Consider the following 24,297-nt stretch of genomic DNA (forward strand, 5'->3'; position numbering starts at 1 on the left):
ACAGACAAAGAGGCAATTCACCCTTCTACAAACACAGTAGAGACAACAGCATGGGTCACAAGTTCCGAACATGCTTCTCATTCCACTGTCCCAGCTCACTCAGAATCATCCAAACTCACATCTCCAGTGGTTACTGCCTCCACCAGGGAACAAGCAATAGTTTCTGCATCAGCAACCACAGGGCCAGAGTCTACAAGGACTGGAACAGAGCCTAATTCCTCCTTGACTACTGAACTGAGGGATTTCAGCCCTTACATGGACCCCAGCTCAACCACACAAACAAGTATTATCTCTTCCCCAGGTTCCACTGTGATCACCAAGGGGCCTAGAACAGAAATTACCTCCTCTAAGAGAATATCCAGCTCATTCCTTGCCCAGTCTGTGAGGTCATCAGACAGCCCCTCAGAATCCATCACCAGGCTGTCTAACTTCCCTGCCACTACAGAATCTGGAGGAATGACCCTCACTATGCAAACGAGTCCCCCTGGCGCTACATCACTAAGTGCACCTACTTTGGATACATCAGCCACAGCCTCCTGGACAGGGACTCCACTGGCTATGACTCAGAGATTTACATACTCAGAGAAGACCACTCTCTTTAGCAAAGGTCCTGAGGATACATCACTACCAAGCCCTCCCTCTGTGGAAGAAACCAGCTCTTCCTCTTCTCTGGTACCTATCCATGCCACAACCTCACCTTCCAATATTTTGTTGACATCACAAGGACACAGTCCCTCCTCTACTCCACCTGTGACCTCAGTTGTCTGGTCTGAGACCTCTGGCCTGGGGAAGACCACAGACATGTCGAGGATAAGCTTGGAACCTGGCACCAGTCTACCTCCCAATTTGAGCAGTACAGCAGGTGAGGTGTTATCCACTTATGAAGCCTCCAGAGATACAAAGGCAATTCATCATTCTGCAAACACAGCAGTGACCACTATGGAGGCAACTAGTTCAGAACATTCTCCTGTCCCAGTCCATACAAAGCCATCCAAAGCCACATCTCCATTGATTACCTCCCACATCATGGGGAACATCACTGCTTCCACATCAGTGTTTGGCTCCTCCGAGACCACAAAGATTGAGACAGTGTCTTCTGTGAACCCAGGACTTCAGGAGAGAAGCACATCCCAGGTGGCCAGCTCTGCTACAGAGACAAGCACTGTCATTACCCATGTGTCTAGTGGTGATGCTACTACTCATGTCACAAAGTCACAAGCCACTTTCTCTAGCAGAACATCCATCCCAAGCCCTCATCACTTCAAAACTTCTACCAATACATTTACAAATGTGAGCACCAACCCTTCTACCTCTCTGATAATGGCAGAATCTTCAGGAGTGACCATCACCACCCAGACAGGTCCTACTGGAGCTACAATACAGGGTCCATATCTCTTGGACACACCAAGCATGCCTTACTTGACAGAGACTCCATTGGCTTTGACTCCAGATTTTATGCAATCAGAGAAGACCACTCTCATGAGCAAAGGTCCCAAGGATGTGTCATGGACAAGCCCTCCCTCTGTGGCAGAAACCAGCTCTCCCTCTTCCCTGACACCTATCTTGGTCACAACCTCACCTCCTGCCACTTACACATTACGAGGGCGAAGTACATCCTCTCCTGTTTCTGTGACTTCAGTTCTCACCTCTGGACTGGTGAAGACCACAGATACGTTGAACACAAGCATGAAACCTGTGACCAATTCACCTCAAAGTTTGAACAACACATCAAATGAGATGCTGGCCACTTTGGAAGCCACCACAGACATAGAGACAATTCATCTTTCTATAAACAAAGCAGAGACCAATATGGGGACCACCAGTTCAGCACGTGAACTGCATTCCACTCTCCCAGTCAGCTCAGAACCATCCACAGCCACATCTCCAATGGTTCCTGCCTCTGCTATGGGGGACACTCTTGCTTCTACATCAACACCTCATTCTGAGACCACAGACACTGAGGGAGAGCCAACATCCTCCCTGACGGCTGAACAAAAAGAGAACAGCACCTTCCAGGAGATGAACTCAACTACAGAGTCAAACATCATCCTCTCCAATGTGTCTGTGGGGACTGCTACTGAAGCCTCCAAAGTGGAAGTCCCCTCTTTTGATGCAACATTCATACCAACTCCTGCTCAGTCAACAAAGTTCACAGGTATTTTCTCGGTATCCGGCAGTAGATTTTCAAACTCTCCTCCCATGACAATATCTACTCACATGACCACCACCCAGACAGGGTCCTCTGGAGCTACATCAAAGATTCCACTTGCCTTAGACACATCAACGTTGGAAACCTCAGCAGGGTCTCTATCAGTGGTGACTGAGGGGTTTGCCCCCTCAAAAATAACCACTGCCATGAACAATGATGCCAAGGATGTGTCACAGACAAGCCCTCTCTTTGATGAGGAAGCCAGCTCTCCCTTTTCTCAGGCACCTGTGCTTGTCACAACCTTACCTTCTCCTGTTTCTTTCACGTTGCAATGGCACGGAACCTCCTCTCCTGTGTCTGTGTCCTCAGTTCCTACTTCTTCACTGGTAAAGATCACAGGCAAGGTGGATACAAGCTTAGAAACGGTGACCAGCTCACCTCAAAGTATAAGCAACACTTTGGATGACCTATTGACCACTTCAGCAGCCACCACAGATATAGAGACAATGCACTCTTTCATAAACACAGCAGTGACCAATGTGGGGACCACTAGTTCAGCATTTGAATCACATTCTACTGTCTCAGCTGACCCAGAGCCATCTAAAGTCACATCTCCAAATGTCACCACCTCCACCATGGAAGACACCACAATTTCCAGATCAATACCTAGATCCTCTAAGACTACAAGAATTGAGACTGAGACAACTTCCTCCCTGACTCCTAAACTGAGGGAGACCAGCATCTCCCAGGAGATCACCTCATCCACAGAGACAAGCACTGCTCCTTACAAAGAGCTTACAAACATTAAGACAGAGCCAACATACTTCTTGACTCCTAGACTGAGGGAGACCAGTACCTCTCAGGAGTCCAGCTTTTCCACAGACATGAGTTTTCTACTTTCCAAAGTCCCCACTGGTACTATTACTGAGGTCTCCAGTACAGAGGTCATCTCTTCTAGCAAAATTTCCACCCCAGACCATGATAAGTCTACAATGCCACCTGATACCTTCACAGGAGAGATCTCCAGGGTCTTCACCTCCTCTATTAACACAAAATCTGCAGAGATGACGATCACCACCCAAGCAAGTCCTCCTGGGTCTGCATCACACGGTACCCTTCCCTTGGACACATTAACCACACTTTCCCAGGGAGGGACTCATTCAACTGTGACTCAGGGATTCCCACACTCAGAGGATACCACTACTAGGAGCAGAGGTACTAAAGGCGTGTCATGGCGAAGCTCTCCTTCTGTGGAAGAAACCAGTTCTCCTTCCCTGGTGCCTTTAACTGCAATAACCTCACATTCACCTCTTTTTTCCACATTATCAGGAAGTAGCCCCGCTTCTCCTCTCCCTGTGACTTCTCTTCTCACCTCTGGCAGGAGGAAGACCACGGACATGTTGGACGCACTCTCAGAGCCTGTGACCAGCTCCTTACCAAGTGCAAGTAGCTTCTTAGGTGAGATGCCCACTTCTGAAGCCTCCACAAATACAGAGACAATTCACTTTTCAGAGAACACAGCAGAAACCAATATGAGGACCACCAATTCTATGCATGAACTACATTCCTCTGTCTCAATCCACTCCCAGCCATCCAGACACACACTTCCAAATGTTACTGAGTCTATGATGAAGGACGCTATTGTTTCCACATCAACACCTGGTTCTCCTGAGACTATAAATATTGACAGAGAGTCAACATCCCCCCTGACTCCTGAACTGACAGAGAACGGCACCGCCCTGGTGATGAACTCAACTACAGAGTCAAACATTGTTTTCTCCAGTGTATCCATGGGTGCTGCTACTGAGGTCTCCAGAGCAGAAATCCCCTACTATGATCCTACATTCATGCCAGCTTCTGCTCAGTCAAAGTCCCCAGACATTTCACCTGAAGCCAGCAGCAGACATTCTAACTCGCCTCCCTTGACAATATTTACACACAAGACCATCACCACACAAACAGATCCTCCTGGGGTGACATCTCTTGGCCAACTGACCTTGGACACATCAACCATACCAGCAGGAACCCCATCAGCCAGAGCTCAGGATTTTGTAGACTCAGAAACAACCACAGTCATGAACAATGATCTCAGTGATGTGTCGAAGACAAACCCTTTCTCTGTAGAAGAAGCCAACTCTCTCTCTTCTCAGGCACCTCTCCTTGTGACAACCTCACCTTCTCCTGTAACTTCCACATTGCAAGTGCACAGTACCTCCTCTCTTGCTTCTGTGACCTCAGTACTCACCCCTGCACTAGTGAAGATAACAGACATGGACACAAGCTTAGAACCTGTGACTCGTTCATCTCAAAGTTTAAGCAACACCTTGGCCACTTCAGAAGCCACCACAGATACATACACAATACATCCTTCTATAAACACAGCAGTGACCAATGTGGGGACCACCAGTTCACCACATGAATTCTATTTTACTGTCTCACCTGACTCAGAGCCATATAAAACCACATCTCCAGTAGTTATCACTTCCACCATGGGGGACTCAATAGTTTCCATATCAATGCCCAGATCCTCTGAGATGACAAAGATTGAGTCTGAGACAACTTCCTCCCTGACCTTTGGACTGAAGGAGATCAGCGCCTCCCAGAAATTTGGCTCATCCTCAGATACAAGCACTGTCTTTGACAGCGCACTCACTGCTGCTACTACTGTGGTCTCCAGAACAGAACTCACTTCCTCTAGCAGGACATCCATCCGAGGCACTGAAAAGCCCACAGTGTCACCAGACACCTCCACAGGATCTGTCACCGTGTTCTCTACCTTTGCTGGCATGACAAAATCTGAAGAAATGACCGTCGCCACCCAGACAGGTCCTTGTAGGGCTACCTCACAGGGTACCCTTACCTGGGACACGTCAATCACAACCTCACAGGCAGAGACCCACTCAGCTATGACTCATGGATTTTCACAATTAGATATGTCTACTCTTATAAGTAGAGTTCCTGAGGATGTATCAGGGACAAGCCCACCCTCTGTGGAAAAAACCAGTTCTCCCTCTTCCCTTCTGTCTTTACCAGCAATAACCTCACTGCCCCCTGTACCTACTACGTTACTAGAAGGTAGACCCTATTCTTCTGTTCATCTGACTTCACTCCCCACTTCTGGCCCGGTGAAGACCACAGATATGCTGGCATCTGTGACTAGTTTACCTCCAAATTTGGGCAGCCCCTCACAAAAGATACCGTCTACTTCTGAAGACATTAATGATACAGAGAAAATGTATCTTTCCACAAACATAGCAGTAACCGATATGGGGACCACCACTTCTGAAAAGGAATCTTATTCATCTGTCCCAGCCTACTCAGAACCACCCAAAGTCACCTCTGCAGTGGTTACCTCTTTCACCATGAGGGACACCATTGTTTCCACATCCATGCCTGGCTCCTCTGAGATTACAAGGATTGAGACGGAGTCAACATCCTCCCCGGCTCATGAGCTGAAGGAAACCAGCACCTCCCAGGAGCCCATCGTATCCACAGAGAAAAGTGCTGTCCTTCACAAGGTGATCATTGGTGCTACTCCTGAGACCTCTAGGACAGAAGTTGCCTCTTCTAGAAAAACATCCATTCCGGGCCCTGATCATTCCACAAAGTCACCAGACATCTCCACTGAAGTGATCCCCAGGCTGCCTATTTCCCCTGGCATTACAGAATCTGCAAATGTGACCATCATCACTCAAACAGGCCCTCCTCTTGGATCTACATCACAGGGTACATTTACCTTGGACACACCAACTACATCCTCCAGGGCAGGAACACGCTCGATGGTGACTCAGGAATTTCCACACTCAGAAATGACCACTCTCATGAACAAGGACCCTGAGATTCTATCACAGACAATCCCTCATTCTATAGAGAAAACCAGCTTCTCCTCTTCCCTGATGCCTTCACCAGCCATGACCTCACCTTCTCCTGGTTCCTCAACATTACCAAAGACCACTCACGCCACTCCTTCTCCTATGATCTCACTACTCACCTCTAGTCTAGTGATGACCACAGATATGTTAGGCACAAGCCCAGAAGCTACAACCAGTTCACCTCCAAATTCAAGCAGTACCTCACATGAGATACTGACGACAGATGAAGACACCACAGCTATAGAAGCCATGCATCCTTTCACAAGCACAGCAGTGACTAACGTGGAAACCACCAGCTCTGGACATGGGTCACAATCCTCTGTCCTAGCTGACTCAGAAAGAACCAAGGCTACAGCCCCAGTGGATACCACCTCCACCATGGGGCATACAACTATTTCCACATCAATGTCTGTTTCCTCTGAGACTACAAAAATAAAGAGAGAGTCAACATATTCCTTGACTCCTGGACTGAGGGAGACCAGCATCTCCCAAAATGCCAGCTTTTCCACTGACACAAGTATTGTTCTTTCAGAAGTCCCCACTGGTACTGCTGCTGAGGTCTCCAGGACAGAAGTCACCTCCTCTGGTAGAACATCCATCCCTGGCCCTTCTCAGTTCACAATGTTGCCAGAAATATCCACAAGAACAATGACAAGGCTCTTTGCCTCACCTACCATGACAGAATCAGCAGAAATGACCATCCCCACCCAAACAGGTCCTTCTGGGTCTACATCACAGGATACCCTTACCCTGGACACATCCACCACAAAGTCTCAGGCAAAGACTTATTCAACTTTGACTCAGAGATTTCCACACCCAGAGCAGACCACTCTCATGAGCAGAGGTCCTGGAGATATGTCATGGCAAAGCTCTCCCTCTGTGGAAAAACCCACCTCTCTCCCTTCCCTGCTGTCTTTACCTGCCACAATCTCACCTCCTACCGTTTCCTCCACATTACCAGTGAGTATCTCCCCCTCTCCTCTTCCTGTGACTTCACTTCTCACCTCTGGCCCAGTGATGACCACAGACATGTTACGCACAAGCCCCGAACTTGTAACCAGTTCACCTCCAAAGCTGAGCCACACTTCAGGTGAGAGACTGACCACTGGCAAGGACACCACAGATACAGAAGCTGTGCATCCTTCCACAAACACAGCCGTGTCCAATGTGGAGACCTCCAGCTCTGGACATGAATCCCCTTCCTCTACCTTAGCTGACTCAGAGACATCCAAAACCACATCACCAATGTTTATTACCTCCACACAGGAGGACACAACTGTTGCCATATCAACCCCTCACTTCTTGGAGACTAGCAGAATTCAGAAAGAGTCCATTTCCTCCCTGACCCCTAAATTGAGAGAGACCAGCAGTTCTGTGGAGACCAGCTCAGCCATGGAGACAAGTGCTGTCCTTTCCGAAGTGCCCACTGGAGCTACTACTGAGGTCTCCAGGACAGAAGTCACCTCTTCTAGCAGAACATCCATCTCTGGTCCTGCTGAGTCCACAATGTTGCCAGAAATATCCACCACAAGAAGAATCATTAAGTTCCCTACCTCCCCCATCATGGCAGAATCATCAGAAATGACCATCAAGACCCAAACAAGTCCTCCTGGATCTACACCAGGGAGTACCCTTACATTAGACACATCAACCACACCCTCCTTGGTAATAACCCACTCGACTATGACTCAGAGATTGCCACACTCAGAGATAACCACTCTTGTGAGTAGAGGTTCTGGAGATGTGCCATGGCCTAGCTCTCCCCCTGTGGAAGAAACCAGCCCTCCATCTTCCCAGCTATCTTTACCTGCAATGATCTCACCTTCTTCTGTTTCTTCCACATTACCAGCAAGTAGCCACTCCTCTTCTGCTTCTGTGACTTCGCTTCTCATAGCAGGCCAAGTGAAGACCACAGAGGTATTGGACACAAGCGCAGAACCTGAAATCAGTTCACCTCCAAGTTTGAGCAGCACCTCAGTTGAAATACTGGCCACCTCTGAAGTCACTACAGATACAGAGAAAATTCATCCTTTCTCAAACACAGCAGTAACCAAAGTGGGAACTTCCAGTTCTGGACATGAATCCCCTTCCTCTGTCCTACCTGACTCAGAGAAAACCAAAGCCACATCACCAGTGGGTATCATCTCCATCACGGAGGATATAAGTGTTTCCACATTAACTCCTGCCTTATCTGACACTAGGAAAATTCAGACAGATCCAGCTTCCTCACTGACCACCAGATTGAGGGAGACCAGCACCTCTGAAGAGACCAGCTCAGCCACAGAGAAAAACACGGTTCCTTCTGAAGTGTCCACTGGTGCTACTACTGAGGTCTCCAGGACAGAAGCCATCTCCTTTAGCAGAACATCCATCTCAGGCCCTGAGCAGTCCACAATGTCACAAAACATCTCCACAGAAACCATCACCAGGATTTCTGCCTCCTCTGTCATGACAGAATCTGCCAAAATCACCATCACAACCCAAACAGATCCTCCGGGGTCTACATCAGAAAGTACCCTTAATTTGGACACAGCAACCACATCCTCTTGGGAAGAAACCCACTCTACAGTAACTCAGGGATTTCCACACCCAGAAATAACCACTTCCATGGGCAGAGGTCCTGGAGGTGTGTCATGGCCTAGTCCTCCCTTTGTGAAAGAAACCAGCCCTCCATCTTCCCCGCTGTCTTTACCTGCCGTGACCTCACCTCATCCTGTTTCCACCACATTCCCAGCATATATCTCCCACTCTCCCCTTCCTGTGACTTCACTTCTCACCTCTGGCCCGGTGATGACCACAGATAACTTGGGTATAAGCACAGAACCTGGAACCAGTTCATCTTCAAGTTTGAGCAGCACCTCCCGTGAGAGACTGACCACTTACAAAGACACTGCACATACAGAAGCTGTGCATCCTTCCACAAACACAGGAGGGGCCAATGTGGCAACCACCAGCTCTGGATATAAATCACAATCCTCTTTCCTAGCTGACTCAGAGACATCCAAAGCCTCATCTCCAATGGGTACCACCTCCACCATGGGGAATACAAGTGTTCTCACATCAACTCCTGCCATCCTTGAGACTAGGAGGATTCAGACAAGGCCAACTTCCTCCCTGACCCCTGGATTGAGGGAGTCCAGTGGCTCTGAAGGGACCAGCTCAGGCACCAAGATGAGCATCATCCTTTCTGAAGTGTCCACTGGTGCTACTACTGAGATCTCCAAGAAAGACATCACCTCCATCCCAGGTCCCGCTCCATCTACAATATCACCAGACATCTCCACAGGAACCACCAGTTGGTTCTCTACATCTCCTGTCATGACAGAATCAACAGAAATAACCATGAACACCCACACAAGTCCTTTAGGGGCCGCAACACAAGGCACCAGTACTTTGGACACTTCAAGCACAACCTCTTTGACAATGACACGCTCAACTGTATCTCAAGGATTTTCACACTCACAGATGAGCACCCTTATGAAGAGGGGTCCTGAGGATGTATCACGGATGAGCCCTCCCATTCTGGAAAAAACTAGCTCTTCCTCTTCTCTGATGTCTTCACCAGCCACAACTTCACCTTCTCCTGTTTCCTCCACATTAACAGACAGCATCTCTTCCTCTCCTCTTCCTGTGACATCACTCCTCACGTCTGCCCTGGCAAAAACTACAGATACGTTGCACAAAAGCTCGGAACCTGTAACCAACTCACCTGCAAATTTGAGCAGCACCTCAGTTGAAATACTGGCCACCTCTGAAGTCACCACAGATATGGAGAAAATTCATTCTTCTTCGAACAGAGCAGTGACCGATGTGGGTACCTCCAGTTCTGGACATGAATCCCCTTCCTCTGTCCTAGCTGACTCAAAGGCATCCAACGTCACATCTCCAATGGTTATTACCTCCACCATGGAGGATACAAGGGTCTCCACATCAACTCCTGGCTTTTTTGGGACTAGCAAAATTCAGACAGAACCAACATCCTCCCTGACCCTTGGAGTGAGAAAGACCAGCAGCCCTGGGGGGACCAGCTCAGCCACAGAGATGAGCACTGCCCTTTCTGGAGTGCCTACTGATGCCACTGCTGAGGTCTCCAGGACAGAAGTCACCTCCTCTAGCAGAACATCCGTCTCAGGCCTTGCTCAGCTCACAGTGTCACCAGAGACCTCCACAGAAACCATCACCAGACTCCCTACCTCCCGCATGATGACAGAATCAGCAGAAATGATGATCAAGACACAAACAGATTCTCCTGGGTCTGCACCAGAGGGTACTCTTACTGTGGACATGTCAACAACACCCAACTGGGTAGAAACCCACTTGACTGCGACTCAGAGATTTTCACACTCAGACATGACCATTCTTGTGAGCAGAGGCCCTGGCAATGTGTTATGGCCTAGTCAATCCTCTGTGGAAGAAACCAGCTCTGCCTCTTCCCTGCTGTCTCTACCTGCCATGACCTCACCTTCTCCTGTTTCCTCTACATTAGCAGAGGATTTCACTTCCCCTTCTCTTCCTGTGACTTCTTTTCTCACCCCTGACCTGGTGATAACCACAGACAGGATGGGCATAAGCAGAGAACCTGAAACCAGCTCCACTTCAAATTTGAGCAGCACCTCCTATGAGAGACTAACCACTTTGGAAGACACTGTAGATACAGAAGCCGTGCATCCTTCCACACACACAGCAGTGACCAACATAGGGACCTCCAGTTCTGGACATGAATCACAATCTTCTGTCCTAGCTTACTCAGAGATACCCAAAGCCACATCTTCTATGGGTACCACCTACACCATGGGGAAAACGAGTGTTTCCATATCCACTTCTGACTTCTTTGAGACCAGCAGAATTCAGATAGAACCAACATCCTCCCTGACTTCTGGATTGAGGGAGACCAGCAGCTCTGAGAGGATCAGCTCAGCCACAGAGAGAAGCACTGTCCTTTCGGAAGTGCCCAGTGGTGCAACCACTGAGGTCTCCAGGACGGAAGTGATCTCCTCTAGGGGGACATCCATGTCAGGGCCTGATCAGTCCACCATGTCACCAGACATCTCCACTGAAGCGATCACCAGGCTCTCTACCTCCCCCATTATGACAGAATCAGCAGAAAGTGCCATCACTATTCAGACAGGTTCTCCTGGGGCTACATCACAGGGTGCCCTCACCTCGGACACCTCAACAACAACTTTTTGGTCAGGGACCCACTCAACTGCATCTCCAGGATTTTCACACTCAGAGATGACCACTCTCAAGAGTAGAACTCCTGGAGATGTGTCATGGCCAAGCCTTCCCTCTGTGGAAGAAGCCAGCTCTGTTTCTTCCCCACTGTCTTCACCTGCCATGATCTCGCCTTCTTTTTCCTCTACATTACCAGAGAGCATCCCCTCCTCTCCTCACCCTATGACTGTACTTCTCACCCCTGGCCCGGTGAAGACCACAGACATGTTGGGCACAAGCTCAGAACCTGAAACCAGTCCACCTCCAAATTTGAGCAGCACCTCAGATGAAATATTAGACACCTCTGAAGTCACCAAAGATGAAGAGAAAATTCATCCCTCCTCAAACACACCAGTGATCAATGTAGGGACTTCGGTTTATAAACATCTATCCCCTTCCTCTGTTTTGGCTGACTTAGTGACAACAAAAGCCACATCTCCAATGGCTACCACCTCCACTCTGGGGAATACAAGTGTTTCCACATCAACTCCTGCCTTCCCAGAAACTATGATGACAAAGCCAACTTCCTCCCTGACCTCTGAATTAAGGGAGATCAGTACCTCTCAAGAGATCAGCTCAGCAACAGAAAGAAGTGCTTCTCTTTCTGGAATGCCCACTGGTGCTACTACTGAGGTCTCCAGAACAGAAGCCATCTCCTCAAGCAGAACATCCACCCCAGGTCCTGCTGAATCCACAATGTCACCAGACATCTTCGCAGAAACCATCACTAGAATTTCTACTCCCCTCACCATGACAGAATCAGCAGAAATGACCATCACCCCCAAAACAGGTCATTCTGGGGCATCCTCACAAGGTACCTTTACCTTGGACACTTCAAGCAGAGCCTCCTGGCCAGGAACTCACTCAGCTGCAACTCACAGATCTCCACACTCAGTGATGACCACTCCTATGAGCAGAGGTCCTGAGGATGTGTCAGGGTCAAGCCCCCCATCAGTGGAAAAAACTAGCCTTCCATCTTCCCTGGTGTCTTTATCTGCAGTAACCTCACCTTCGCTGCTTTATTCCACAACATCTGGGAGTAGCAACTCCTTTCCTCTCCAGGTGACTTCTCTTTTCACCCCTGTCGTGATGAAGACCACCGACATGTTGGACACAAGCTTGGAACCTGTGACCACTTCACCTCCCACTATGAATATCACCTCAGATGAGAGTCTGGCCACTTCTAAAGCCACTATGGACACAGAGGCAATTCAGGTTTCTGAAAACACAGCTGTGACCCAGGTGGGCACCACCAGAGCTAGACAAGAATTCTATTCCTCTTACCCAGGCTTCCCAGAGCCATCCAAAGTGACATCTCCAGTGGTCACCTCTTCCACGATAAAAGACATTGTTTCTACAACCATACCTGCTTCCTCTGAGATAACAAGAACTGAGATGGAGTCAACATCCATCCTGACCCCTACACCAAGGGAGACCAGGACCTCCCAGGGGATCCACTCAGCCACAGAGCCAAGCACTCTTCCTTACAAGGCACTCACTAGTGCCACGATTGAGTACTCCAGGACACAAGTCATGTCCTCTAGCAGAAGACCTAGCCCTGATCAGTCCACAATGTCACCAGACGTCTCCACTGAAGTGATCACTAGGCTCTCTACCTCCCCCATCAAGACAGAATCTACAGAAATGACCATTACCGCCCAAACGGGTTCTCCTGGGGCTACATCACAGGGTACGCTTACCTTGAACACCTCAACAACAACTTTTATGTCAGGGACCCACTCAACTGCATCTCAAGGATTTTCACACTCAGAGACGACCACTCTTATGAGTAGAACTCCTGGAGATGTGCCATGGCCAAGCCATCCCTCTGTGGAAGAAACCAGCTCTGCCTCTTCTTTGCTGTCTTCACCTGCCATGACCTCACTTTCTCCTGTTTCTTCCACATTACTGGACAGCATCCACTCCTCTTCTCTTCCTGTGACATCACTTCTCACCTCGGGCCTGGTGAAGACCACAGAGCTGTTGGGCACAAGCTCAGAACCTGAAACCAGTTCACCCCCAAATCTGAGCAGCACCTCAGCTGAAATACTGGCCACCACTGAAGTCACCACAGATACAGAGAAACTGGAGGTGACCAATGTGGTAACCTCAGGTTATACACACGAATCTCCTTCCTCTGCCTTAGCTGACTCAGTGACAACAAAAGCCACATCTTCAGTAGGTATCACCTACCCCACAGAAGATACAAATATTCTCACATCACCTCCTGCCTTCTCTGACACCAGTAGCATTCAGACAAAGCCAACACTTTCACTGACTCCTGGGTTGATGGAGACCAGCACCTCTGAAGAGACCATCTCTGCCACGGAAACAAACACTGTCCTTTCTAGTGTGCCCACTGGTGCTACTCCTGAGGTCTCCAGGACAGAAGCCATCTCCTCTAGCAGAACATCCATCCCAGGCCTTGCTCAATCTACAATGTCACCAGACACCTCCACGGAAACCATCACTAGAGTTTCTACTCCCCTCACCAGGAAAGAATCAACAGAAATGGCCATCACCCCCAAAACAGGTCCTTCTGGGGCTACCTCACAGGGTACCTTTACCTTGGGCACATCAAGCACAGCCTCCTGGCCAGGAACTCACTCAGCTGCAACTCAGAGATTTCCGCAGTCAGTGGTGACAACTCCTATGAGCAGAGGTCCTGAGGATGTGTCATGGCCAAGCCTCCCATCTGTGGAAAAAAACAGCTCTCCATCTTCCCTGGTGTCTTTATCTGCAGTAACCTCACCTTTGCCACTTTATTCCACACCATCTGGGAGTAGCCACTCTTCTCCTGTCCCTGTCACTTCTCTTTTCACCTCTGTCATGATGAAGACCACAGACATGTTGGATGCAAGCTTAGAACCTGAGACCACTTCACCTCCCAGTTTGAATATCACCTCAGATGGGAGTCTGGCCACTTCTAAAGCCACTATGGAGACAGAGGCAATTGAGGTTTCTGAAAACACAGCAGCATCCCATGCGGAAACCACCAGTGCTAGAGAGGAACTCTATTCCTCCTCCCCAGGCTTCTCAGAGCCAACCAAAGTGACATCTCCAGTGGTCACCTCTTCCTCTATAAGAGACAACATTGTTTCCACAGCAATGCCTGGCTCCTCTGGCATTACAAGGATTGAGATAGAGTCAATGTCATCTCTGACCTCTGGACTGAGGGAGACCAGAACCTCCCAGGACATAACCTCATCCACAGAGACAAGCACTGTCCTTTACAAGATGCCCTCTGGTGCCACTCCTGAGGTCTCCAGGACAGAAGTTATGTCCTCTAGCAGAACATCCATTCCTGGCCCTGCTCAGTCCACAATGTCACCAGACATCTCCGATGAAGTAGTCACCAGGCTCTCTACCTCCCCCATCATGACAGAATCTGCAGAAATAACCATCACCACCCAAACAGGTTCTTCTCTGGCTACATCCCAGGTTACCCTTCCCTTGGACACCTCAATGACCTTTTTGTCAGGGACCCACTCAACTGTGTCTCAAGGACTTTCACACTCAGAGATGACCAATCTTATGAGCAGGAGTCCTGAAAATCTGTCATGGACGAGCCCTCGCTTTGTGGAAACAACTGGATTTTCCACTGCTCTGGCATCATTACCTCTCACAACCTCACTTTCTCCTGTGTCCTCCACATTACTAGAGAGTAGCCCCTCCTCTCCTCTTCCTGTGACTTCACTTATCCTCCCAGGCCTGGTGAAGACAACTATCTCACCTGATACGTCAGATCTGGTGACCTCACTGGTCCCTAGTTCTGGGACAGACACCAGTACAACCTTCCCGACATTGAGTGAGACCCCATATGAACCAGCGACTACAGTCACATGGCTCACTCATCCTGCAGAGACCAGCACAAAGGTTTCTAGGACAATTTCCAACTTTTCCCATGGGGAATCGGACAGTACACCCTCAGTGGTCACCAGTCCTGGAGTAGACGCCAGGTCAGCTGTTCCAATTACAACCATCCCATCCAGTATACCAGGGGCAGTGACCTCACGGGTCACTAGTTCTGCAACAGACACTAGTACAGCTATTCCAACTTTGACTTCTTCTCTTGGTGAACCAGAGACCACAGCCTCATTGGCTGCCCATCCTGGGACACAGACTGGCTTCACTGTTCCAATTCGGACTGTTCCCTCTAGTGAGCCAGGTACAACAGCTTCCTGGGTCACTCATCCTGCACAGATCAGCACACCTGTTTCCAGAACAACCCCCAGTTTTTCCCATAGTAGACCAGATGCCACACCTTTAATGGCCACCAGTCCTGGGACAGAAGCCAGTTCAGCTGTGCTGACAACAGTCTCACCTGGTGCACCAGAGATGGTGACTTCACAGATCACTAGTTCTGGGGCAGCAACTAGTACAACTATTCCAACTTTGACTCATTCTCCTGGTATGCCAGAGACCACAGCCTTATTGATCACCCATCCCAGCACAGAGACAAGTACAACGTTTCCTGCTTCAACTGTGTTTCCTCAAGTATCAAGGACCACAGCCTCACTCTCCATTAGACCTGGCGCAGAGACTAGCACAGCTCTCTCAACTCAGACAACGTCCTCTGTCTTCACCCTACTTGTAACTGGAACTGGCAGAGTTGATCTAAATCCAACTGCTTCACCTGGTGTTTCTGCAAAAACAGCCTCACTTTCCACCCATCCAGGGACAGAAACTAGCACAATGATTCCAACTTCAACTCTTTCCCTTGGTTTATTAGAGACTACAGGCTCACTAGCCACCAGCTCTTCAGTAGAGACCAGCACAGGTACTCTAACTCTGACTGTTTCCCCTGCTGTCTCTGGGCCTCCCAGTGCCTCTATAACAACGGGTAAGCCCCAAACTGTGACCTCCTGGAACACAAAAACCTCACCATCTGTAACTTCCGTTGGACCCCCAGAATTTTCCAGGACTGCCACAGGCACCACTATGACCTTGATACCATCAGAGACGCCAACACCACCTAAAACCAGTCATAGAGAAGGAGTGAGTCCAACCACTATCTTGAGAAATACAGTGGTTGAAACCACTAATTTAGCTGCCACAGGTTCCAGTCCCACTGTGGCCAAGACCACAACCACCTTCAATACACTGGCTGGAAGCTCCTTTGCTCCTCTGACCACACCTGGGATGTCCACCTTGGTCTCTGAGAGTGTGACCTCAAGAACAAGTAAGAATAACCTTTTTATTGTGGTAAAATATAAATACTATAAAATTTTCCATTCTAAACATTTAAAATGTACAATTCAGCAGTACTAATACATTCACGTTGTTGTGCAACACTCACCACTATCTATTTTCAAAACTTTTTTTTTGTCACCCCAAACAGGACTGAAGGAATAATTTCCCATTCCCCATTCTCCCTAGTGCAGTGGTGCAATCTTGGCTCACTGTAACCTCTGAACCTCTGTCTCCTGGGTTCAAGCAATTCTCCTGTATTGGATCCTAAGTAGCTGGGACTACAGGTGCATAGCACCATGCCTGGCTAATTTTTTGTATTTTTAGTAGAAACAGGGTTTCACTATGTTGAGCAGGCTGCTCTCGAACTCCTGACCTCAGGTGATCCACCCTCCTCGGCCACTCAAAGTGCTGGGATCACAGGCATGAGTCACTGCACCTGGCCCTGTCTCACTTTTCTTTTCTTTTCTTTTCTTTTTTCTTTTTTTGAGATGAAATCCCACTCTGTCGCCAAGCTGGAGTGCAGTGGCTCAATCTTGGCTCACTGCAACCTCTGCCTCCCTGGTTCAAGGGATTCTCCTGCCTCAGCCTCCCGAGTAGCTGGGACTACAAGGCGTGTGCCACCACACCCAGCTAATTTTTGTATTTTCAGTAGAGATGGGCTTTCATCATGTTGGCCAGGATGGTCTCTATCTCTTGACCTCGTGATCCACCCTTGGCCTCCCAAAGTGCTGGGATTGCAGGCATGAGCCACAGCGCCTGGCCGTCTCAGCCCGTACAGCCCTGAGCAAACTGGAATCACTGGTCACCCCACATAGGAAGGTCTCAGACAGTGACTGCTACATAAGATATTTCAAGTAGGATGGCCCAGGCTGGACCCCAGCTGGATGCTGGAGTTAAAATGTGTCCTCGGAGCCTTTCCTCCCACGCCCCACTGCCCAGGGTCTGACTTAGGACCGGTCTCTTCTTACCCTCCCTTTCTGCAGCTGGCATGCCTTTGTTGATGCCTTTGACTGTCAACTTCACCATCACCAACCTGCAGTACACGAAGGACATGGGGCACCTGGGTTCTGAAATATTCAATGCCACCGAGAGGGCCCTGCAGCAGCTGGTGAGAGCCCCCTAGCCAATGCCCACTCCTCCAATGTCTCGGCCCTGCCTCCTCCTCATCTCTCTCTCATTCCTTCCCAGCTCGAGCCCTTGTTCCAGAACAGCAGTATTGGTTCCCTCTATGCTGGCTGCAGGCTGACCTCGCTCAGGTGAGACCCCCCTTCACGGCACCTACAGCAACCCCGATTCAGCCCTTTCTTTGACTCCCACACCCCCAGCAGCCACAGAGACTTGGGCTTTTGCTGAGAGGCAGTATAGCATAATAGACCCAAAGTGCCTCGGTTTGAACGCCGGCTCTACAATTTGCTAGCTGTGTGACCCTGGGCAAGACGCACAGCCTCTCTGTTCCTCAATCATATTATTTATAAAATGGTGATGATAACATTCTCTTACTCTTGGTGATAATAACAATCTCTTATTCTATTGGTGATAGTAACAGTCTCTTGCTCTTTTCTCTGTCTTTTGTTTTGAAATGGAGTCTCACTCTGTCACCCAGGCTGGAGTACAGTGGCATGATCTTAGCTCACAGCAACCTCCGCCTCCCAGGTTCAAGCGATTCTCCTGCCCCAGCCTCCCGACAGTCTCTTACTCTTAATCACTCAGCACAGTGCCTGGACTATTGTGAATGCCTATTTAATTAGGACGCATAGCAGCAATTGGTATAGCATGTTTGCCAAAGGTATCCCCAGAATCCCTGACAGCTTCCTGGCCCCAGCCCACCTCTACCACATTAGGGTCAAATTCTGGACACCACAGCTCTGCAGTTTGTTCCTTGGAAAGAGATAGGGACTTTCCCAAAGTCAGTCTTACTGAATCAAAGGGAAAAATCCATTATCTTTTTTTTTTTTTAATTTTACTTTAAGTTCTGCAATACATGTGCAGAACGTGCTGGTTTGTTACATAGGTATACATGTGCCATAGTGGTTTGCTGCACCCATCAACACGTGATCTAGGTTTTAATGACCTGTCTTTTCCTCTCTGCTTGTGTCCCCTCAGTATTCTCTGAGCTCAGCGGATTCAGTACCCTTTCCTTACACCTCATGACCCTGCAGCCTCTCTGTGAGGTCCTCCATTCAGTCAACTCAGATCCCCCGCCAGAGGGGTGGGTCTTCTACTCACACAGCCCCATGAAAAGAAATCAAAACTGTCCTCAGCTGAGCTCCCCTGACCCCACCTGCCCCCATCTCTCCATAGGATCGGGGAATGTCATAACATTGTTCTTACGACATGCCACCAGCAATCTAAGTAGTTTATGTGTTTTCATTTATTTTATCCTCACAACCACATTATTTTTATCCCATCTTGTGGATGAGAAAACTGAAGCTCAAAATAATCAAGTTCCTTGCTTAAAAGGAGCCTGGCTGTAAGCTCAGGGGTTCTGGTTCTAGAATCCTTACTTGTAACCTTGACGCCAGCAGTTCTCAAGCTCACTGGGTTCAACAACCTTTTACATTCCACTTTGTTGACATATCAGTGACATGTAAATATTGTGTATATGTAAGGTGTACAACTAAATGTCTTGAGATGTGTGAACCTGGTGAAGTGGTCACCAGAATGCAGCTAATTTGCATATCCAGCACCTCTCCAGAGTTACCATTTGTGCGCGCGTGTGTGTGTGTCAAGAAGATTTAATTTAAGATCAATCCTCTCTGCTAATTTCAAGTATATAACACAGCATTGTTAACCTTCGTAATGATGCTATACATTAGATCTCCAGAGCTTATTCACCTTATAGTTTAAACTTTGTACCCTTTGGCCAGCATTATCCCATTCTCTCCTCCTTTTGCATTCTTAAAAAGTACTCATAGCCGGGCATGGTGGCTCACGCCTGTAATCCCAGCATTTTGGGAGGCTGAGGCAGGTGGATAACCCGAAGTCAAGAGTTCGAGATCAGCCTGGTCCACATGGCAAAACCCCGTCTCCACTAAAAATACAAAAATTAGCTGGGCGTGGTGGCGCATGCCTGTAATCCCAGCTACTCGGGAGGCTGAGGCACAAAAATCGCATGAACCTGGAGGGGTGGATGTTACAGTGAGCTGAGATCGCACCACCGCACTCCAGCCTGGGGGACAGAGTGATACTCTGTCTGAAAAATAAAAATAAAAAAGTATTCAGAACTCCAAAGAGCCTTTGGGCTTGTATAACAATATTTACTGTATTCAAAATTAAAACTAGCCCAGGCACAGTGGCTCACACCTGTAATCCCAGCACTTTGGGAGGCCGAGGCAGGCAGATGGCTTGAGCTCAGGAGTTTGCGACCAGCCCAGACAAGAAAGTGAGACTCAGTCTCTACAAAAAATACAAAACTTAGCTGGGTGTGGTGGCGTCTGCCTGTGATCCCAGCTACTTGGGAGGCTGAGGTGGGAGGATGGCTTGAGCCTGGAGGCAGAGGTTAAAGTGAGCCAAGATTGCACCACTGCACTCTAGCCTGGGCAACAGAGCCTGACCTTGCTCAAAAAAAAAAAAAAAAAAAAAAAACTAAAACTAAGAAATAGTACAAATATGTATTCATTCATTCACTAAAAATAACAAATCTACATGTTAACATAAAGAACATATTTTTAGGTATAATAGCCATATTCCACCCCCCTTCACCAAAAAAAAAAAAACCCATTAAAAAAAGGGGCGTTGTTTGAAAATCTTTTTCTTTTAATGTTGCTTAGATTTACCTTTTATTTTACTCTTTAATTGGCATATATTGATTATACATATTTATAGTCTTAATACCTGTGGTATATAGTGATCAGATCAAGGTAATTAACACATCTATTATCTCAAACATTGATCACTTCTTTGTGTTGGGACCATTCAATATCCTCCTTCTAGCTATTTGAAACTAATAATATTTTGTTTTTTAATTTTTAATTTTTGTGGGTACACAGTAGGTGGGTATTTATGGGGTACATGAGATGTTTTGACGCAGGCATGCAACGTGTGACCACCACTTCATAGAGAGTGGGACATTCATCCCGTCAAGCATTTATTCTTTGTGTTACAAACAATCCAGTTATACTTTTTTAGTTATTTTAAAATACACAATTAAATTATTATTGCCTATAGTCACCCTGCTGTGCTATTAAGTATTGGATTTTTTTTTCAGTAATTTTTTAAATTTTAATTTTAATTTTTGAGATGGAATCTCGCTCTGTCACTCAGGCTGGGGTGCAGTGGCGTGACCTCGGCTCACCGCAACCTCTGCCTTCTGGGTTCAAGTGATTCTCCCACCTCACCTCAGCCTCCTGAGTAGCTGGGACTATAAGCGCCCACCACCACACCTGGCTAATTTTTGTATTTTTAGTAGAGACGGGGTTTCACCATTTTGGCCAGGCTGGTCTCAAACTCCTCAACATAAGTGATGCACCTGCCTCAGCCTCCCAAAGTGCTGGGATTACAGGTGTGAGCCACTGCGCCTGGCACTTTTTTAGTTATTTTAAAATGTACAGTTAAGGCCAGGCATGGTGGCTCATGCCTGGAATTCTAGCACTTTGGGAGGCTGAGGTAGGCCAATCGCCTGAAGTCAGGGGTTCAAGACCAGCCTGGCCAACATGGCAAAACCCTGTCTCTACTAAAAATACAAAAGTTAGCCAGGCACAGTGGTAGGCACCTGTAATCCCAGTCACTCTGGAGGCTGAGGCAGGAGAATCGCTTGAACCCACGAGGCGGAGGTTGCAGTGAACCAAGATTGTGTCATTGCACTCCAGCCTGGGCGACAAGAGTGAAACTCTGTCTCAAAAAAAGAAAAAAAAAAGAAAAGAAAAGTCAAGACAAGCAAGAAGATCACCATTTCGGACTGTGATGACTAATCAATTTGACTTGTGTGTTATCTTCACCGCCAGACCATTCGTTCCGTAGCTTAGGAGCACCCTCCACCCCATTTGCTCACACTATCCTGTAATCTCTGTGCCCTCACTGCTGTTTTTTGGGTTTCATATTTTCCTTATATTCTTCCACATCTAGCTGGATTGCAGAGTTAAGTTCATGATTATGAAAGAAAAACTAAATAACAACAACAGCAACAAAAACTACCAAGGGGCACCACTGGAGAAAGGAGTTGTTGAGAGTATCAGCTGTCAAGTATCTCTGTATGTCTGTATCCCCATGTCCCTCCCTAGGGCTGAAAAGGATGGGGCAAGCACCAGAGTGGATGCCATCTGCACCTACCGCTCAGATCCCACCAGCTATGAGCTGGACAGAGAGCAGCTGTACTGGGAGCTGAGCCAGTTGACTCACGGCGTCACCCTGCTGGGACCCTACACTCTGGACAGGAACAGGCTCTATGTCAATGGTGAGTAGCTATTGACAATGGTGAGTAGCTTGGGCTACAGTTGGGGAGGCTCCTCTTGCTCCCCAAATGGGTCTCCCTGTAGTACAAGTCCTCTACCTATGTTCACATTTCTGGGCCAACCTAGAATTTCCAGGGGGGTCTGTTTTCTCTCCACTCAACACACTTCAAAAGAAGCTTTCAGTTGGGCATGGTGGCTCACGCTGGTTCACGTCAGCACTTTGAGATGCTGACGTGGGCAGATCACAAGGTCAAGAGATCAAGACCAGCCTGGCCAATATGGTGAAACTCCGTGTCTACTAAAAATACAAAATTTAGCTGGGTGTGGTGGCGTGTGCCTGTAATCCCAGCTATTTGGTAGGCTGAGGCAGCAAAACTGCTTGAACCTGGGAGGCAGAGGTTGTGGTGAGCCAAGATCACGCCACTGCACTCCAGCCTGGCGACAGAGCAGGACTCCGTCTCAAAACAGAAGAAGCTTCTTTCAACTGGAAATAAAGATTCCCTCCACAGCCTTCTCATCCCCATGACCGTTCAGAGGCCCACTGAGAGCATGCAGAATCAAGGAAGGAAGGGAAAAGCCAGGCTCATTGTAGTGATTGGACATAATTCTTCCCCAACAGGCAACAGGTTCCCAATGCAGTCACTCACCTTCATCTTTCTCTTCTTTATAGCAGCTGGTGGCCCTTTACTTTCTCCAAAGGTCAGCCGGAACTATACACTCCACTCGCAAAACAAACCAAAAAACTCTGAGTAATGTGTTTAGCAATAAAGCCCTTTGCAACAATGCTGTTGGCAACAATACCAACAGGAACACCTATGATTAAGGTTAATATTTATTGAGGGATTCCTGTGATACTGAACTTCATGTGTATATTATGTTTTACTAACCTTACCCAAAGTCTTAGCAGGCTGTAAAATATACATACCAGAGAAACAAACAAGGCTCAGGGCAGGGAATCTGTTTGCCCAAGTTATTTTATTTTATTTTTTAAAATTTATTTATTTATTTATTTATTTATTTATTTATTTATTTATTTTTGAGACGGAGTCTTGCTCTGCCACCCAGGCTGGAGTGCAGTGGCCGGATCTCAGCTCACTGCAAGCTCCGCCTCCCGGGTTTACGTCATTCTCCTGCCTTAGCCTCCGCAGTAGCTGGGACTACAGGCGCCCGCCTCGTCGCCCGGCTAGTTTTTTGTATTTTTAAGTAGAGACAGGGTTTCACTGTATTAGCCAGGATGATCTCCTGACCTCGTGATCCGCCCGTCTCGGCCTCCCAAAGTGCTGGGATTACAGGCTTGAGCCACCGCGCCCAGCCCTGTTATTTTATTTTTCGCTCTGTCCCCCAGGCTGGAGTGCAGTGGCTGGATCTCAGCTCACTGCGAGCTCCGCCTCCCCGGTTTACGCCATTCTCCTGCCTCAGCCTCCCGAGTAGCTGGGACTACAGGCGCCCGCCACCTCACCCGGCTAGTTTTTTGTATTTTTTTAGTAGAAACGGGGTTTCACCGGGTTAGCCAGGATGGTCTTGATCTCCTGACCTCGTGATCCGCCCGTCTTGGCCTACCAAAGTGCTGGGATTACAGGCTTGAGCCACCGCGCCCGGCCTTGCCCAAGTTTTGATAGCTAAGTAGTAGAATTGGGACTCAAACCCCAAATTGACTCTAAAATCTAGCCACCCTAACTTCTTCTCCTATTTATTTATTTATTTATTTATTTATTTATTTATTTATTTAGACAGAGTCTCACTCTGTCGCCCAGGCTGGAGTACAGTGGTGTGATCTTGGCTCACTGAAACCTCCGCCTCCTGGGTTCAAGCAATTCTCCTGCCTCAGCCTCTCTAGTAGCTGGGATTGCAGGCACACGCCAGGCTAATTTTTGTATTTTTAGTAGAGACAGGGTTTCACCATGTTGGTCAGGCTGGTCTCGAACTCCTGACCTCAGGTGATCCACCCGCCTTGGCTTCCCATAATGCTGGGATTACAGGCATGAGCCACTGCACCTGGCCACCACCCTAACTTCTAAGCATCGCTGCAGACCCAGCATGAGTAAGCCCACACATCTCAGGATGGAAAAGCCTATCAAGGAGCTTCTAATACAACAATTTGAGCTAAAGTTTGATTAACTCTGTCCTCACTATACCACCTTAGACATTTTCTTTATACCTGGATGACAACCTGCCTTGTATTTCATTACAAGTCATTGAGAGTGACTTAAAAGTAGCTGTTAACAGTGTGTGTTTTGGTGAATCCCAAGTCCTGGTGCTGCTCACCGTGTGGCCCTGGGAAAGTCCTGCAGCCTCTCTAGGCTTCTGGAACAATGCTCTTAGCAACATCACCAACAAGAACACCTACAATAAAAGCTAATATTTACTGTAAAAGCTAATATTTACAGAACTTCTTATATGTGTTATGCCTCACTAATCCTGCCCAAAGGATTCAATGTCCTATTTTTTTTTCTTTCTTTTTTTTTTTTTTTTTTTTTTT

At 48.0% G+C, this 24,297-nt stretch overlaps 1 protein-coding gene across 1 annotated transcript in view; it reads left to right on the forward strand.

Annotated features, from left to right (window-relative positions):
- The window catches only part of MUC16 (mucin 16, cell surface associated), a 136,188-nt gene that overhangs the window by 15,982 nt on the left and 95,909 nt on the right, over nt 1-24,297 (forward strand). Inside the window, 4 exon segments of the mRNA XM_031934726.1 lie at nt 2-16,440; nt 17,468-17,536; nt 17,617-17,684; nt 21,648-21,820. Coding sequence (XP_031790586.1) covers nt 2-16,440; nt 17,468-17,536; nt 17,617-17,684; nt 21,648-21,820 — 16,749 coding nt within the window.

This window comes from Piliocolobus tephrosceles, chromosome 21 (genome assembly GCF_002776525.5).
Source record: "Piliocolobus tephrosceles isolate RC106 chromosome 21, ASM277652v3, whole genome shotgun sequence".
Lineage (NCBI taxonomy): Eukaryota > Metazoa > Chordata > Mammalia > Primates > Cercopithecidae > Piliocolobus > Piliocolobus tephrosceles.